The 15,980-nt window shown below is 57.0% G+C and overlaps 1 protein-coding gene across 2 annotated transcripts in view; it reads left to right on the forward strand.

The window, feature by feature from the left end:
* ATP9B (ATPase phospholipid transporting 9B (putative)) overlaps nt 1-15,760 on the forward strand; it is a 157,722-nt gene extending 141,962 nt beyond the window's left edge. For both annotated transcript variants that reach the window (XM_070453003.1, XM_070453004.1), the window contains 14 exons: nt 649-810; nt 1,422-1,514; nt 2,854-2,937; nt 3,035-3,205; nt 5,622-5,720; nt 7,441-7,530; nt 9,148-9,292; nt 9,432-9,496; nt 10,092-10,247; nt 10,494-10,558; nt 12,657-12,765; nt 12,978-13,035; nt 13,664-13,867; nt 15,233-15,760. In XM_070453003.1, coding sequence (XP_070309104.1) covers nt 649-810; nt 1,422-1,514; nt 2,854-2,937; nt 3,035-3,205; nt 5,622-5,720; nt 7,441-7,530; nt 9,148-9,292; nt 9,432-9,496; nt 10,092-10,247; nt 10,494-10,558; nt 12,657-12,765; nt 12,978-13,035; nt 13,664-13,867; nt 15,233-15,369 — 1,638 coding nt within the window. In that variant the 3' untranslated portion in view covers nt 15,370-15,760. The remainder of the gene's footprint in view (nt 1-648; nt 811-1,421; nt 1,515-2,853; nt 2,938-3,034; nt 3,206-5,621; nt 5,721-7,440; nt 7,531-9,147; nt 9,293-9,431; nt 9,497-10,091; nt 10,248-10,493; nt 10,559-12,656; nt 12,766-12,977; nt 13,036-13,663; nt 13,868-15,232) is intronic.
* The last annotated feature ends 220 nt before the right edge of the window (nt 15,761-15,980 follow it).

The following is a 15,980-nucleotide window of genomic DNA, read 5'->3' on the forward strand; positions in this document are numbered from 1 at the left end:
AACCTTTCACTGCACAGACTGAAGGCGAACCTCGGGGTCCAGATCACGTGCAGATACAGAGAGGTTGTGTAGGAACGTGGAGTTTCACTTTCAGTTTATGTTTGCATGGGGCTGTGAAATTGTTGACTTGCCCCCTTTGACATGCCTCTGCTGATGTCCGTGTGTCCCTTTTGAATGCTGTAATTTCGGGAACATCACTGATGCTCTAAATTATAGTCCTGTATCCTCATAGCATCTTGTTAGGGCTCAGCCTTCTGTAGTATCCTAGTAACGCGCTGGAAATCCGGGGAAGGCGGGTTCTAATTTCAGCTCCACGGTGACTCACTGTGTCACGTTCACACGCTTGTGGACCCTGGAGTGGCCAGTGTCCCCTAGAAAGGCCTCAGAACAAGCAGGGCCAGCTTTGCCTCCTGGTAGCGTCTCAGTGAGCTTGCTGGCGCTGGCCTGACACCGTCCCCTGCGGGGAGCGGTGGCCTCACCCCTCGCTGGTCCCCATGGGGAGCCTCACCCCTCACTGGTCCCCACAGTGACCTCACCCCTTGCTGGTCCCCGTGGGGAGCGGTGGCCTCACCCCTCGCTGGTCCCCGCAGGTGGCCTCACCCCTCGCTGGTCCCCGCAGGTGGCCTCACCCCTCGCTGGTCCCCGCAGGTGGCCCTGGTGCGGTGGACTGAGAGCGTCGGCCTCACGCTGGTCAGCAGAGACCTCACGTCCATGCAGCTGCGGACCCCTGGCGGCCAGATCCTCACCTACTGCATCCTGCAGACCTTCCCCTTCACGTCGGAGAGCAAGCGCATGGGGGTCATCGTCAGGGTACGCCTGCCCCTGCCCCGGCCAGGGGTGGCTCTGCTCACTGCAGGGCCACTGAGGCTCCCTGCAGCACTTTATGCGTGTCCCAAAATTCAGACTGATAGCTTATGCCCTAATGGTCGTGGTTTGGAGCAACTTTCCTAAAACAACTAAGGCAGGGTGAGTACAAGGTGTTACTGGTGAGTTTTGAAATCAGCTCGAGCTGCTTTGTGTTCACTGCAGTAGCCACTAAAGAGTTTACCTGAAGACTGACTTATGACCATAAAGTTGCTGTCAAATTTTTGTAGCAAATACCACAAATACATCTTGGATGTTGGCTAAACTGGAAGCTCATTCAAACTATGAAAATTTGAGAGGATTTCCCTTGCAGTCCCAGGCATATGTGCGTGTACAGGTTTTACTTCAAAAGCCTTAGCGCAGCACCTTGCAAGCTGCCATTGTGGCCTCGGCTGCAGTCGGCCTGGGCGCCCAGGGAGGACGCGGCCCTGCAGAGGGGGTGTTTGAGCAGCCCGCCTGGAGAGATGTGCTCCCGGGGGCTGCTGTCTCGGGCTGTTGTGTCTGGGCAGCCTCACGTGCAGGAGCAGCCTGGCCTCAGCAGGCGTGTCTCGTTGCAGGACGAGTCCACAGCAGAGATTACGTTCTACATGAAGGGCGCTGACGTGGCCATGGCCTCCATCGTGCAGTACAATGACTGGCTGGAGGAGGAGGTATGCACTCACTGGCATCTGCAGGTTCTTCATGCAGCGCAGGGCGTGAGCTATGGGTACTCACTGGGGTCACTGGATGAACCGAGGTTCCAGTTTCAACCAGACATCAGTCAGCCCGTAGAGCAGAAGAGGTGGAAGAGCTGGTGATACGACACTTATTTGCTGTGTGAACAGCTGATGTTCGGGGTTTCGTGTGAATACATGTGCATATATGCAGGCGGGTCCTTAAGAAGAATATTTTATGTTGGTAAAAAAATAGAAAGCATCACTAATTAGTCACTAAAAAATCTGAAATAATATTGTCTTTATATCCAGAGTTATATTTTAACATGGTACTTATTTTGTAACCTAAATAATTACAAGATTTTAGTTAGAATTTTAATGTAATTCTTATTTGCACATAAGATTCACTATAAACATGGAAAGTAAGACCCAGATATAACCAATCTTATATTTTCATCAAATTCTCCCTAACAAGTACGATTTGTAATTGTTGTTCACATTTATGTGTTAATAAAAAGTTAGATTCAGAGGAGAACTAACCCCCTGAAGTCATGGGCACGACCCCCTACTGTGCCTGTTGTTGCCGGGATCCAGTGCACCCTGCCCCCACTGCACGCCTGGAGTCGGTCTGTCAGTCCAGGGACCACAGCCGACGTCCATGACGGTATTGGCAATATGAATCAATAGCTCCTCCAGGCACTGGATTTAATCAGGGACATGAATAAATTAAACTCCCTGAAGACCTAGTAAAATGCCATAAAAATTACTTTTGGTCATAATGATGTACAATTAATTATAAAATCCTTGTTTAATTTATTTAGCTTTATGAGGTCAAATCAATAAATGTCTTGCAACAGACAGATAATATCAGATTGTTTTTCACAAAGATAACTTTATTAAAAATCCTTTATGCGTTTATTTCCAACATTGTAGTTTCTTCTGTGGACACATCTTTCAACCCCCGCCTGCATCTTTGTTGTAGTACTATTGTTGTCTGAGAGCCTTCTGGTTTATTCAAAAGCCCACAGGTTCTTGGAGCCTGAGTTTACAGGGGCTGTTCTGTGTCAGGGAGGCAACCAAGTGAAATTTTGGTTATAAACTTGTTTCCCAAATTTGAAAAACAAAACCACTAACCCTTGCCCTCGTGTGGTGGAAAGGGCGATGGCGTGAGGCCTGCCCTGTGAGCACCTCCTCCAGGGACCGCGCTGGAGGTGCTGGGGGGCAGCTCCTTCTCCGATACCTCTCTGCTGCCCACTCCTGAGGGAGGCCGTGACAGTGACTGCCCGGGGGGGTGCCGAGCCCGTGGCGAGCCTGTGACCTGCCTGTGCTCTCCCAGTGTGGAAACATGGCCCGTGAAGGCCTGCGCACGCTCGTGGTGGCCAAGAGGGCACTCACGGAGGAGCAGTACCAGGACTTCGAGGTGAGCAGGCAGCCTCCCCTGGGGCCACCGTCATCAGGTGGGCAGGGCATCTGGCCTGTCGGTCCAGCGTGACTCATGGCACCACTGTCATCCTCAGAGCCGCTACAACCAGGCCAAGCTGAGCCTCCACGACCGGACGCTCAAGGTGGCCGCGGTGGTGGAGAGCCTGGAGCGGGAGATGGAGCTGCTGTGCCTGACGGGCGTGGAGGACCAGCTGCAGGCGGACGTGAGGCCCACCCTGGAGATGCTGCGCAACGCCGGCATTAAGGTACAGACCGGGAGTGGTCCCCGAACCAGGTACCCCCGCCCCCAGGTACCCTGCCACCCACAGCAGTGGTCCCCCGAACCAGGTACCCCCCCGGGGTACCCTGCCCCGGGGGTGGTCCCCTGGAACTCAGCACCCCGTCCCCTTGGGGTGGTCCCTTGGAACTCAAATATTAAGACGGAGCGTGGGAGGCTCTGTAAGCCGAGGTCTCTGCATGACCCTTAGAGAAGAAACCAGCACATCCGGAAGCTTCCGAGTCCCTAGCTGGACGCCCATCCACAGAGGTGCGGGCAGTTCCATGCCGCCCCCAGTTTGCAGGCACTCGCAGGGTGGGCTGGTTGCCCCCTGGCCTGGCCCGAGCTGCTTGCACTGCAGCCTGTACCCACTTTGGGGGTTTCCCATAACCTGCACGGCACTGCCTGCTGACCCACAGACCAGCTGGCTTCTCAGAGGTCTGTCCTCTTCGGGTCCAGGAAGACGAGGGCTTTGGCTGGAAGTTTCAGTTTGTTTTCTTGCCTTCAGTGCTCTCACTGAAGCTGAAGTACAGTTATGGGGGGGCAAGAAACATGCTGCCTCAGAACAGGCCCTCCACTTTTGAGAATTGTACTGAAGAGAAACACTTGTGTCTCGCTGGACCCGAGAGCACACTTGAGGGAGCTGTCAGGACACAAAGCCGTGCCAGCATGAGATCACAGTGCCCTCGGCACAGCTCGAGGAGGGCGCCGTGACAGCACAGAGAGACACAGGAGACCCCCCCACCCGCTGAGGGACACTGTGGGGCCCCGGTGGGGGTCCAGGCTGCTGTCCAGGTGGCAGTCAGAGAGAGCGGCTCGGACTCTGAGCGTTGAACCAGCCTCAGCCCGTCCTGCCAGGAAGCTGGGTAGAGACGTGAGACGGGTTTGAGCAGACAGCCTGCCTGTTCACCGTGTTTCTTCCTGAGCTCCGCCTAGTCCAGCTCTCGGGTGTCATCCTGGGTGGTTTTGGCTGTAGAGATGTGGGTGTCTGCCGTAGCTGCTCCCTGAGCGCTGGAGAAGGGCTTGGTGAGGTTCTGCCCTTGTTCCTCCCCTTTTGCCATCTGAAGATGCAGACTCCATTGTCCCATCCCGTGGAAGGATGCAGTTTCGGCCCATCCTCTGAGTGTGAGCCATGGCGCTCGCAGGGCACAGTCACCAGATTGTTGGGAGCGGGGCTTCTTGTTCTGTGGCTTGTTTCCAGCCATGTCCAACTAAGTTACTTAGATCTAGGCTCAGTAAAGTGAATCTAAATGTGTAACAGAAATAACACAAATCCTCAGACACTGAAAAGAGCCACTGGAGCAGAGAGCCAGTATACCATGCAAGTTTGTGTCCTGTGCCCCAAATTCATGCTTATGTGTGATACCTAAGACACCTGAAAAATTCAGATGATAGAGACTACTGATATTATGGGAAGTATGTATAAACCATTCTGTTATGTATAAAGTGTGCTGATTTTGCTCTCTTTTCAGGCTAGGGAGATTCACACACTAACATGTGCACGTGTGTGGTATTTATAAGTAAGAGTGGTCTCAGGAGTTCCTTGGTCACCTAGTGGTTAGGATTCTGGGCTTCCACGGCCCAAGTTTAGTCCCTAGCTGGGGAACTGAGATCCCACAAGCCACAGGGTGCAGCAGAAATTAAGTAAAATAATAACAATAATAAATGGGCTAGATCTTTTTGTTTTTCATGGTCTTGTTCAACATGCCTTATTTGGCACAAACAACTTCTGGCTTAACCACTGCTCATCTACCCATCTTGAACCCCAGCTTTCAACTTAGAAGCTCACAGGTCAGATAGGAATCTGGGGTCCTCAGCTCTGCAGACCCCCAGCCCCGTGTTCCTTTGGCCACAAAGCTCATGCCCCGAGTCCTTCGCCTGCCCTGGCCCCGGCTGCCGCGTCTGCACATTACCCTGCTCTTGCCGTTCCCATTAGCACATCATCTGAGACGTTCTCACTCCGTCTTCACAGTCTCCGGTGCACGGAGCAGTGACACTAGGTACACTTGCACTGCCGCCGCTGCCTGCCTTCACTCACCACATTGTCAGGGTGAAACTGCCCCTGGGCTGCCGGCTCTCCTGCCTCAGCCCAGCACCTGCTGGTCCATTGGTCTCTGTGAGCCCGACTCCTCTAGGGACTGCATTTAGGCAGGATCAGGCAGTGTTTGCCCTTGGCAACTGGTTTGTTCCACCCAGCACAGTGTCCTCGAGGTTCGCCTGCACTGTAGCAGGTGTCAGAGGGACCACACTGGGTTTCTCCACCTTCCGTCCGTGGACTCTCGCCTCACTTCACGTTTCAGCTGTTGTGAATAGTGACGCTGTAGATGCAGGTGTGTGTCCAAGGGTAGAGACTTAAGAGGTGAACTCGTGACAGCTGGGGCTCACCCGCCGGGACTGTCTCCTAGATATGGATGCTGACAGGCGACAAGCTGGAGACCGCCACGTGCATTGCCAAGAGTTCTCACCTAGTTTCTCGAACACAGGACACACATGTTTTCAGGCCGGTAAGTGTACGTCCACATCCCTTTGAACTTTAAATGCTTTGAATTAAAATTTACTGGTTTTGTGAGAACGTAAATTAATTACCAGATACCTATTTAAAAAGAGAAATAATTTCCTTACTCAATTTATAAATGTTAAAAATAGATTTCTGGTAGTTACATATATTAATGTGATCAGAAAGCTGCTTTTGATAGAGTGAAACAAGATAAACATTCAAGAGTATTTTCCTGTAGTAGTATTAGAATTATTAACAATTAAATATCTATTTTAAAATAGACATACTAGTGTATATTGATTTAAAAAAATTACATCTGTCTGGGAATTCCTTGGCGGTCCAGTGGTTAGGACTCGGTGCTTTCACTGCTGAGGCCTCCGGTTCAGTCCCTGGCCCAAAAACTAAGATCCCACAAGCTGTGTGGTGCAGGCAAGAAATAATAATGTCTGTCTCTTAGTCATACACGTTACTTGCAGTCCAGAGGCCGCTTTTGTGAGGCAAGCTGTAAATGCAAAGTAGACATGTTTTTAATCTACTGCCATCTTCAGATTAAATGTTCTCCCTTAATTAGATCAAAGGAAATTAATAGAAATGATATAAATTTATGTGTTTACTGCATCTATTAGTTATGAAATTTGATTCAGACAAAAAGTCAGTTTCTTGGGTCTTGATTGGTGGTGGCTGAGCAGACACGGTGTGTGTCTGTCTTCCAAGTGAAGCACTTGCACCCACAGGAATAGCGACCTGAATATGATTTACTGTGAATTCACTTATCTCAGCATCAGAATCGCTAATGAGGCCCTGCAGACTGCTGTTTGCAATTAAATTATTAATGATTCTGATAAAACTTCAGATCAATTTTTGTTGACTTTTCAGTGTTATAGCCCCACAAATAAAATCTCCACAATAAAAACTACCTACTTAAAGATGAGTCTGGGATTAATTTGAAACACATGAAACTTTATTTTAGTCCTGTAATATATCATTCCTTTTATGCCCCATAAAATCTCCACAGAAAGAATGTCAAAAACTGGTGTGTTGGCTTCTGAAATGTTTGCATCCTAAAATTAATGATATTTTGAGATTACAGCTCGATTTTGCATTGTTTAATCCTCCAGATACTTAGTTGGCCTGAACTACACAAGAAGTTGAAACTCATGACAGAAACACAAAACGAGCATTTTGTGTCACTTGCTTTGTTATGAACAAGGCGTCTGTAAATGGTCCTTCCGTCCCCCACCCCCTGCTCAGCCTCCTCAGACATCCACCCGACGCCCAACCCCGAGAGTGTAGACCGTCCGTTCGTGTAGACCGTCCGTTCGTGGCTGCCATGCTCTCTCACACGCATGTGCTCATGAGCGCTCATGGGGGGGCCTGCCGCGCTCTCACCCGCTTGTGCTCGTGAGCAGTCACGGGGCGTCTGGCGCTCGCGGGGGCAGGGGCTGCCACGCTCTCACACGCATGTGCTCGTGAGCGCTCACAGGGCGTCAGGCACTCACGGGGCAGGCTGCCCCCCTCTTCACTCAAATCATCTTATTGAGGTTATAGTGCTTGCCCTGCCAGTGCGTCTCCTGCTCTGAGTTGCCACAAATTGGGAATCAATGGTATTAAATAAGTAGGTGTTTACTGCCAGCACTGCAGAAGAAATTTGGAAGACAGTTTGTTACAGCATTTCCTGTGTCTGAAGCTCCATCATGCTAACTGGGCCTTTCTCCCGGTTTGTGGAGGTGACCAGCCGTGGAGAAGCCCACCTGGAGCTGAACGCCTTTCGAAGGAAACACGACTGTGCACTGGTCATTTCCGGGGACTCCCTGGAGGTGAGGCTGGCCTGCCCCAAACATGTCCATCTGTCTGTCCTCCCTGGAGGTGAGGCTGGCCTGCCCCAGACATGTCCTTCTGTCCTCCCTGGAGGTGAGGCTTGCCTGCCCCAGGCCTGTCCGTCTGTCTGTCCTCCCTGGAGGTGAGGCTGGCTTGCCCCAGGCCTGTCCGTCTGTCTGTCCTCCCTGGAGGTGAGGCTGGCCTGCCCCAGACCTGTCCGTCAGTCTGTCCTCCCTGGAGGTGAGGCTCACCCTGCCCCTAGACCTGTCTGTCTGTCCTTCTGCCTGGAGGTGAGGCTCACCCTGCCCCTAGACCTGTCTGTCTGTCCTTCTGCCTGGAGGTGAGGCTCGCCCTGCCCCTAGACCTGTCTGTCTTGTCCTCCCTGGAGGTGAGGCTCACCCTGCCCCTAGACCTATCCGTCCGTCTGTCCTTCTTCATGGAGGTGAGACTTGCCCTGGCCCTAGACCTGTCTGTCTGTCCTTCTGCCTGGAGGTGAGGCTCACCCTGCCCCTAGACCTGTCTGTCTGTCCTTCTGCCTGGAGGTGAGGCCGCGCCTGCCCCTAGACCTGCCTGCCTGTCTGGCAGCCTGTGGGCTTCCGCAGGTGTACCTGCCAGCCTGCCTTGCTGCTCGACACTGTTTCTGGCTGTCTGCGCCCAGCAGGCCACGTGCAGCCCTATGAGGGGTGGGCCCTGAGGGGCGGCCGCTGTGCTGCGGTGAGAGCCTGGCCCACACGGCTCTTACCTTCGCTCTGCCGCCAGCTCCCGCAGTCCCTCTCCAGGCGCCTGGATCCCGCTCCGTGTTAGCAGCATGGCTGCCCTCGAGTCCTGGCTCTGGAACCCCACGTCACGATCTAAATTCATCCACACACAGACGTCCAGCAGGGGCCCGGAACCCCGGAGACCCTGTGCTCCTGGAGACCCCCGCGTGGGCTGGGCGGCTCATGGAGATGTCCAGTCCCCTCCCCCTCCCCCTGCTCGTGGGCCTGGCGGCCACAGTTACCCAAACAAGGGGGTGCCAGGCACCCACACCCTCTGCAGCTTGCCCACGGTTCTCGCAGGTGTTTCTAGGAGTCTGGGCGAAGTGGTGGGTCCTCTTGTGACCCAGCCCTTGTCAGTGGGACGCTGAGGCCAGCTGGCCAGGGTGGGGGCAGCACTCACACTTCCCCGGGGGAGCAGCAGAGATGGCCGTGCCCTCTGAGGCCGCGTGTCTGCGGATGGCGCCATGTTTCCAGCTCTCCCCGTGGACCCATGAGGGGCTGGTGGCTGTGGTCACAGCCTGCCGCCCACGCTGCTGGGCTCTGCATCTCCCGAGTCTGCTCAGCGGCCCCTCAGAACTGCCTGGGAACATGGGGCCTGGACGGCAGAGCCACTGCTGTGACTCGGAGTGTGCAGCTCAGCTGTGGGGCCCCGCAGCCTTCAGGCAGCTTTGGGGGATCTTTATTTTCCCAGCCAAGATCGGGAGATAGGGATCAAAGTGTTCCATGTGACCAGAAACTAAGATCTTTTCAGCCGGGTAAGGAGGCGGGCTGGTCGGAGGCCGCCCTGGAGTCCTGGCCTTCCAGCTGTGCGTCTGCTGTCTGTCCCTGGCTGTGAACCCGGGCCCGCCCCTCCCCCAGGTCTGCCTGAAGTACTACGAGCACGAGTTTGTAGAGCTGGCCTGCCAGTGCCCAGCTGTGGTCTGCTGCCGCTGCTCGCCCACCCAGAAGGCCCACATCGTCAAGCTCCTGCAGCAACACACAGGCCGGCGCACCTGCGCCATTGGTGAGCGTCCCCACACGGGGGCGGGCACCCTGTCTCCCTGCCGGCTGGACTCCATCGGTGTGATACCTGGGGCGCAGACCCCTGTCTGCTGTCAGTGAGGGAGGCGGGCCCCCCCCTCACACCCTGTTCCCTGCCTCAGGTGACGGAGGGAACGATGTGAGCATGATCCAGGCGGCAGACTGCGGGATTGGCATCGAGGGGAAGGTGCGGCAAGCCTTGTCCCTGCCCCCCCCCCACCCCCCTCCACACCTGCTCCCTGGGGCTCCAGCACATGGGGGGGGGGGCAAGGCGGGGCCCACCGCCCTGCGGAAGCAGTTCCCTGAAGGTCAGGTGGGGACAGTCACGACCTGCCACGACTCGATGCCCGGGCCAGTCTGTCCTCTGAGCTCATGTGAAAACACCCAGAGAGATGGAGCACGCACAGGATCCCAGCCCCTTTGCTTCCTGGGCCCACAGTCGGGTGTCTGGTACAGCTGAACCTGCAGCTGCTCGTGGTGGGGTGGGTGGGGCGGCTCCAGCTGAGGCGACAGGTTGCGAGGACTGGCTTGCAGACGCCCGAGGTCCCTGCTTAAGATCCTGGAGCACCCACAGTGCTGGAGCTGGGCCCTCCCGAGGTCCTGGGGGCAGCGGCCGCTCCTCAGCCCAAAGTGGGCTCCCCGTGAGCAGGGGCCCCGCACAGTGCCTCCCGCTCTGCACTCCCAGGAGCTGTGGGTCGGACGCGCCCCGCCGGCCTGTCCCCAGCAGCGTGTCGCTGCCCAGTGGGTTCAGCTGGTCCTGAGCACCCCACCCACCCTTGCAGGAGGGGCGGCAGGCCTCGCTGGCAGCTGACTTCTCCATCACACGGTTCAAGCACGTCGGCCGCCTGCTCATGGTGCACGGCCGCAGCAGCTACAAGCGCTCTGCGGCGCTCGGCCAGTTCGTCATGCACCGGGGCCTCATCATCTCTACAATGCAGGTGCGCCTGGCCCTGCCCTGCCCCCAGCCCCATCCCAATCCCTGCCTCAAACCCCACCCAATCCCCGCCCCCAACCCTACCCCAATCCCTGCCTCCAACCCGACCCAATCCTCACCCCCGGCCCTGCCCACTCCCAGCACCCCTCCCGCCCCCGCCCCCCTGGAGGGCGGTGGACCGTGGCTCCTCTGGTGCCTCGCATGTTCTGAGCACCAGAACAGGGACTGCGTCACTGCTCTTTCCCTCCAGGCCGTGTTCTCCTCCGTCTTCTACTTCGCGTCGGTCCCTCTGTACCAGGGCTTCCTCATGGTCGGGTAAGTAGACCGTCCAGCACACTCAGCAGCCATACATCGGGAAGACGGGTCCCCGGGAACCTGGGGGGCTGTAGCCAGAGCGGTTCCCGCATGGTCAGCGTAGGACAATCACACATGTGAGCGTGGGAGGCGGCCCCTCTCCGTCTGTCCCCTGGCGATCCCACTGTCACCTGTTCTCCTTAGAAACTGGTTTCCTGGGGAAGCTACACTGCGTCGGAGCAGGGCAGCCCCTTCTTGGGGCCCACACCCTCCAGGCCAGACACGGTTCTTTCTGGCAGGACGTGAAGTTAGCGGCAAAGACAGCGGGGGCAGACAGCACTGGGACAGGCCTGACATCATGGGACAGCCACTAGGAAGCCTCCCGGGGGAGCACAGCTGAGTCAAGAACACAGGCCTCACTAGGTGTTGGCAAGAAAGGGGCTCCAGGGCCTCTGCAGCTCCCTGCTGGAGCGCACAGTGGGGAAGCAGCCCAGAAACAGAGCAAACCTTTGGCCCGACGGCCCTCACCTCCCTGTGTGCCTGTCACTACAGGAAGACCCCTCCTCTGTTTAGCACCGTCCTGCGGAGCGGTGACGCCCAGCAGCTGACTCGGAAGATCCACTGAGTCGTGTCCCTGCAGCCCAGGGACGAAGGCTTGGGCTGCGAGGGGCGGACCCGAGGTCCATGCGGGTGGCCTGGCCAGGGTGCCGGAGGGGGCTTGGGACTTGGGGCGGGCGGGGCAAGCTGGCAGGAGGGGACTGTGGCCCTGGAGGAGGTCAGCCAACCAACTGCCCACCGGAGACCACCCTCAGCAGAGTCAGTTGGTCATAGTGGTGGTGATGATTTTTTCCTTAATTTGGTCAAAAAGCTAGAGAAGCTTCTGACATAAGAACAAGGGTTTTCATGGACACACTTTAGAAAAACAGAGCCTTCTCAGGCCCGGATGTGAGGGTTGCCAGGGGCACGGAGCCTGGGCTGGGCTTGTCGGCCCGCAGGGTGTGGGCCAGGCTCAGCCTGGGCGCCTCGGCCTCTGGGCCCAAGTGCTAAGGAGACGAGCAACGGTCTTTAGAAGTTTTGAGGACAGCAGAGAGCCTGTGCCCATCAAGCCTGACGCAGGAATCAGAGGCTGACCCTGTAAGTGGAGCCTGGAGCCAATTGGACAGCAGACAGAGGCGTGGAGGGCGTGGTGGGGATGCTATGGGTCGGGAGACGGCAGAGCAGCCCATGGCGAGGGGGTCGGTGTTGTCACCCCTGGGAAGTGGTGACACTTCGGAAGCACGTATTTCAACCACTGTGCGCCCCACCCCCTGCCACCTGTTTGAGGGCTGCCGCCCCTCTGGCTGAAGCACACTCTGGTGAGGAATCAGAGGCCCGGCTCCTCACGGGGGGCGTGCAGTGGCATGGCGTTGGGCACTGTGGTGAGCTCAGTGACTTCTAAAATGAAGTACACAACTGCCTGCACCCCTGGACCTTCGGACCCAGCTGACAGCCCCGTCTGAAATAAGTGACACTTATTTTTACAAAGGAAAAAAACACTGTGCAGTCTGTAGCCGCTTTATTTGTGTTAGTAATAACCAGGAACGGGCTGACATAGGCGCACTGCAGAGAAGGGGTTGTGGAACTGCCCTGCCCAGAGCCGGGGACCAGGGACCAGCTGATCGAGAGGCCAGACCCCCGGTGCCCACTGTGTGACGCCAGCCTGTCGCTGTCGGGGACAGTGGTTGTGACATGGAGAACAGTCGCCAGCCAGGGGGTTGGCGGGGCAGCAGGAGACAGGCGGGCTCCAGGGCCCCCGGTGGCCTCCCAGGCTGAGACTGGCTGCAGTTCTGGAGATGCTGCCACTGGGGGAAGCTAGCTAACGGCTCCTCGGTCTGTCTGGGTTTTCTGTGATAACTCTACTGACGTCTGCAGCAGTCTCAAAGTTTTAATTAAAAAGCTTTAATTAAAACCGAAGGTTTGGATTCCGCTGCCTGTGAGCATTGTGGCTTGTAGGCCTCGCTCCAGTGCTTTAGGACAGGTTCTGCTCTGTTGCCAACTTGTTTTTGTTTTGTTTAGGGTTTGACTTTGGCCTCTGGTGAAAGGGGTGTGCTCTTGGGGTCACCTCCCTGCTCTCCTTCAGGTATGCAACCGTCTACACCATGTTCCCTGTGTTCTCACTGGTGCTGGACCAGGACGTGAAACCGGAGATGGCCATGCTCTACCCGGAGCTGTACAAGGACCTCACCAAGGTGCGGCCCGCTAGACCCAGGGAGGGGGGCAGCTGCAATGCTCCACATAAAACTGTGCTTGTGAGGAGGGCGGGGCCAGCTCCCGTCCCCTGGAGCTGCCAGGTTCGTACGTGGGTGGGCCGGGGGCCTGGCGTCTTCACAGGTACCCGCATGCGGCCGCTGGGAGACATGTGTGCTGCTCCATTGATAGAGCTGCTCCCCTGTCTCTCCAGGGGCGATCCTTGTCCTTCAAGACCTTCCTCGTCTGGGTTCTGGTCAGCATTTACCAAGGTAAAGCAGACCCCTCTCCTGCGCTGAAGCTGCCCTGCCTTCTGTTAGCAGTGGTGTTCTGCCTGCTGGTTAAATTCCCCAGGCTCCACATTTTGTCTGCAGTTGAAGATCACCTTCTGTTTATCTCACGAATTGATCTCCAGCAGCTGGCCCAGCAGGCCCCTTCCCAGCACAGCGTGGGCTGGCATTTCTTACTGGTCCAGGTCAACTAAAGACCAACCTGGTTTTAAAGAAATGACAATTCTGAAAAATGTGATCAGCCCTTATGACAGCATCTATCCCACACAGTGGCTTGCTTTCTTGGTGTGGTGGCAGGAGCTGACGAGATGGGGATCCTGTAGTTGGAAGGAGCCCTCGTGGCATCCCAGAGAAACAGGTGCCCATGGAGAGTGTGGGCCATGGCTGGACCCCGTAGGGGACACCAGGGTGTGATCACTGGCTGGGGAGGCAGGGCTCCCCACATTGTGCAGCCGATGCACGTCCAGAGTGTCCATGCGGCGCCACTTGGCCCCCCCCTCCCCAGGCCGTGCAGGCCCGTGTCTGTCGGCGCGGTCTGTCATGTCTGTTACCAGCAGCCTCACGGTGACGCAACCGCCAGCCCACAGCAGAAGACTGTGCTCTCTCCCAGGCGGCATCCTCATGTTCGGGGCACTGGTGCTCTTCGAGTCCGAGTTCGTGCACGTGGTGGCCATCTCCTTCACGGCGCTGGTGCTCACGGAGCTGCTGATGGTGGCGCTGACCGTCAGGACATGGCACTGGCTCATGGTCGTGGCCGAGCTGCTCAGCCTTGGCTGCTACATGGCCTCGCTCGCTTTTCTCAATGAGTATTTTGGTAAGTTACCATGGAATTGTTTTCTGAATAACTGTCTCTTCCTGGTTTTTACATGTTTTTCTTGTTGCTTGTGCTGCGTGATCTTCGATACTGATTGCAGACAGCTTCACAGCACACAGCTCAGTTTGCGGGAAGATGGAGCTCCGTGTAGTGATGCCCAGAGCTGGGCCGGGCTCCCCATGGGCGCGGTCTCCTTGGTCCTCTTCCTGCTGGAAGTGCTAAGGCTCTCAGGGCGGGACCCGCACACCCACCCCCTCCCCCAAATGTGTGCATGAAGAACAGGACATGGGGTGCAGAGGACAGGATGCGGGGCGCAGAGGACAGAACACGGGGTGCAGAAGACAGGACAGGACGTGGGGCGCAGACAGGACACGGGGCACAGAGGACAGAGGACAGGATGTGGGGCATGGAGGACGGAGGACAGGACGCGGGGCGCGGAGGACAGAGGACAGGACGTGGGCGCAGAGGACAGAGGACAGGACGCGGGGCGCAGAGCACGGGGGGGACGCCCAGCGCAGAAACTGAATCTGGGACTGAGCCCCAGAGGGAGCTGTGGTTCCCAGAGAACAGGTGTGGGCTGGGTCTTACAGCGCTTTCTCAAGTGAGTGTAGACAGGTAGCCGAAACGCCGTTGCTGGAGATGCCTGACTGAGGTGAGCCCCATCCCCCGTCTGGGAGACGTTTGCCTCGGGCCCGTCCCTGGAGACAGTCTGGCCTGATCCACTTACAGAGGCGCCTCCTGGGCCCAGGGCCCGGGTCCTACACTCGTCAGAGGGGACGGGCTGGCGTCACGCGCCCCCAACGAGCGTCCGGGCCGTCTCGCACGCAGCACCAGGCCTCCAGTTTGTTGTGCTTGAGCCGGGTTTTCATGACATGCCCACACTGCCCAGGCCCCGTGAGCCCTGCGCAGACCGGGCCTCTGCTTCCCGGGCCACATGCTGTCCGTGGTTCTACAGGCAGCTTTGCCCGCAGCCTGCAGGGTTGGCGCGTCCTGAAGGCGACCACCCGGCCAGGTTCCGACGCGGCTCTCCCCGGCAGCATTAGGACAGCCTTCCGCCATCCCGGAGGTCAACCTGGCACGTCCCCTGGGACAGCAGGACCCATGGGGGCAGGCTCGCAGGGACGGACTGCTGATTCCATACAGGCCTGGAGGGTCCGACCCACCACAGGCTGCATTGCGTGCGTCTGCCCCTGAACACGGGGTTCGTGCCTCCTGTTGGGAACCCCTCACCGGGTGCAGGCAGAACGATGCCTTCACAGGGACCCCAAGGTTCTGCCAGGCCCGCCTCTGTGGTAACCTGGGTGCAGGCGGAGGGGGGCCACAACCCCAGCACCCTGAGACCTGTTTGGGCTTTCTCTCCCGCAGACGTTGCCTTTATCACGACTGTGACCTTCGTGTGGAAAGTGTCAGTCATCACAGTGGTCAGCTGCCTCCCTCTCTATGTCCTGAAGTACTTGAAGCGGAAGCTGTCCCCGCCCAGCTACTCCAAGCTCTCCTCCTAGCCCCTCCCCGCACCTTCAGCTGGTGGCCGTCATGTCCAGAGTGCCGCAGCTGCTGAGAGCGTGTGAGGCCAGAAGGGCCCAGGAGGCCCAGCCAGGCGCCGTGGACGTCCTGCCTAGGCACCATGGACTTCCCTCCTTGTCCTCATGGGGCTGGATTTCCTTTCGTCCCCTTTCTGTTGTTTCTCAAAGTTTAATTTCCATGTAGCAGCAGCTTGAGTTTCCATGAATATGAGCCCTGTTACTGTAAAGCACCATCATTCTCTGCTGTTCTGGGAACTGAAACGAAAGTTTATCTACTGTCCTACAACTTCCCAACTAACATTCAGGCTCTTTCTTTGATGTCATAACAGAGAGTCACCCCTCTTCACCAGAATAAAGCCTTCGTTCTGTCCAGGCTGTGTCTGCCACACCCTCCCTGCGCCTCCCGAAGGCACACCCCGGTCCTGGGCACCCGCACAGCCTCTTCATGCCCGTGGCAGCTACATGCGTGTCCCGAGGCTCTGCTGTTAGTTCACCTGTTCCCGTCCTTCTGATGTTTGTAGCGCACTTTCACCCGTGTCCGTGTCTGCTTTTGGCTCCTGGTGCTCGGGCGGTCTGTGGACCCCTCGCCA

The sequence above is a fragment of the Odocoileus virginianus genome, chromosome 22 (genome assembly GCF_023699985.2).
Source record: "Odocoileus virginianus isolate 20LAN1187 ecotype Illinois chromosome 22, Ovbor_1.2, whole genome shotgun sequence".
Classification (NCBI taxonomy): domain Eukaryota; kingdom Metazoa; phylum Chordata; class Mammalia; order Artiodactyla; family Cervidae; genus Odocoileus; species Odocoileus virginianus.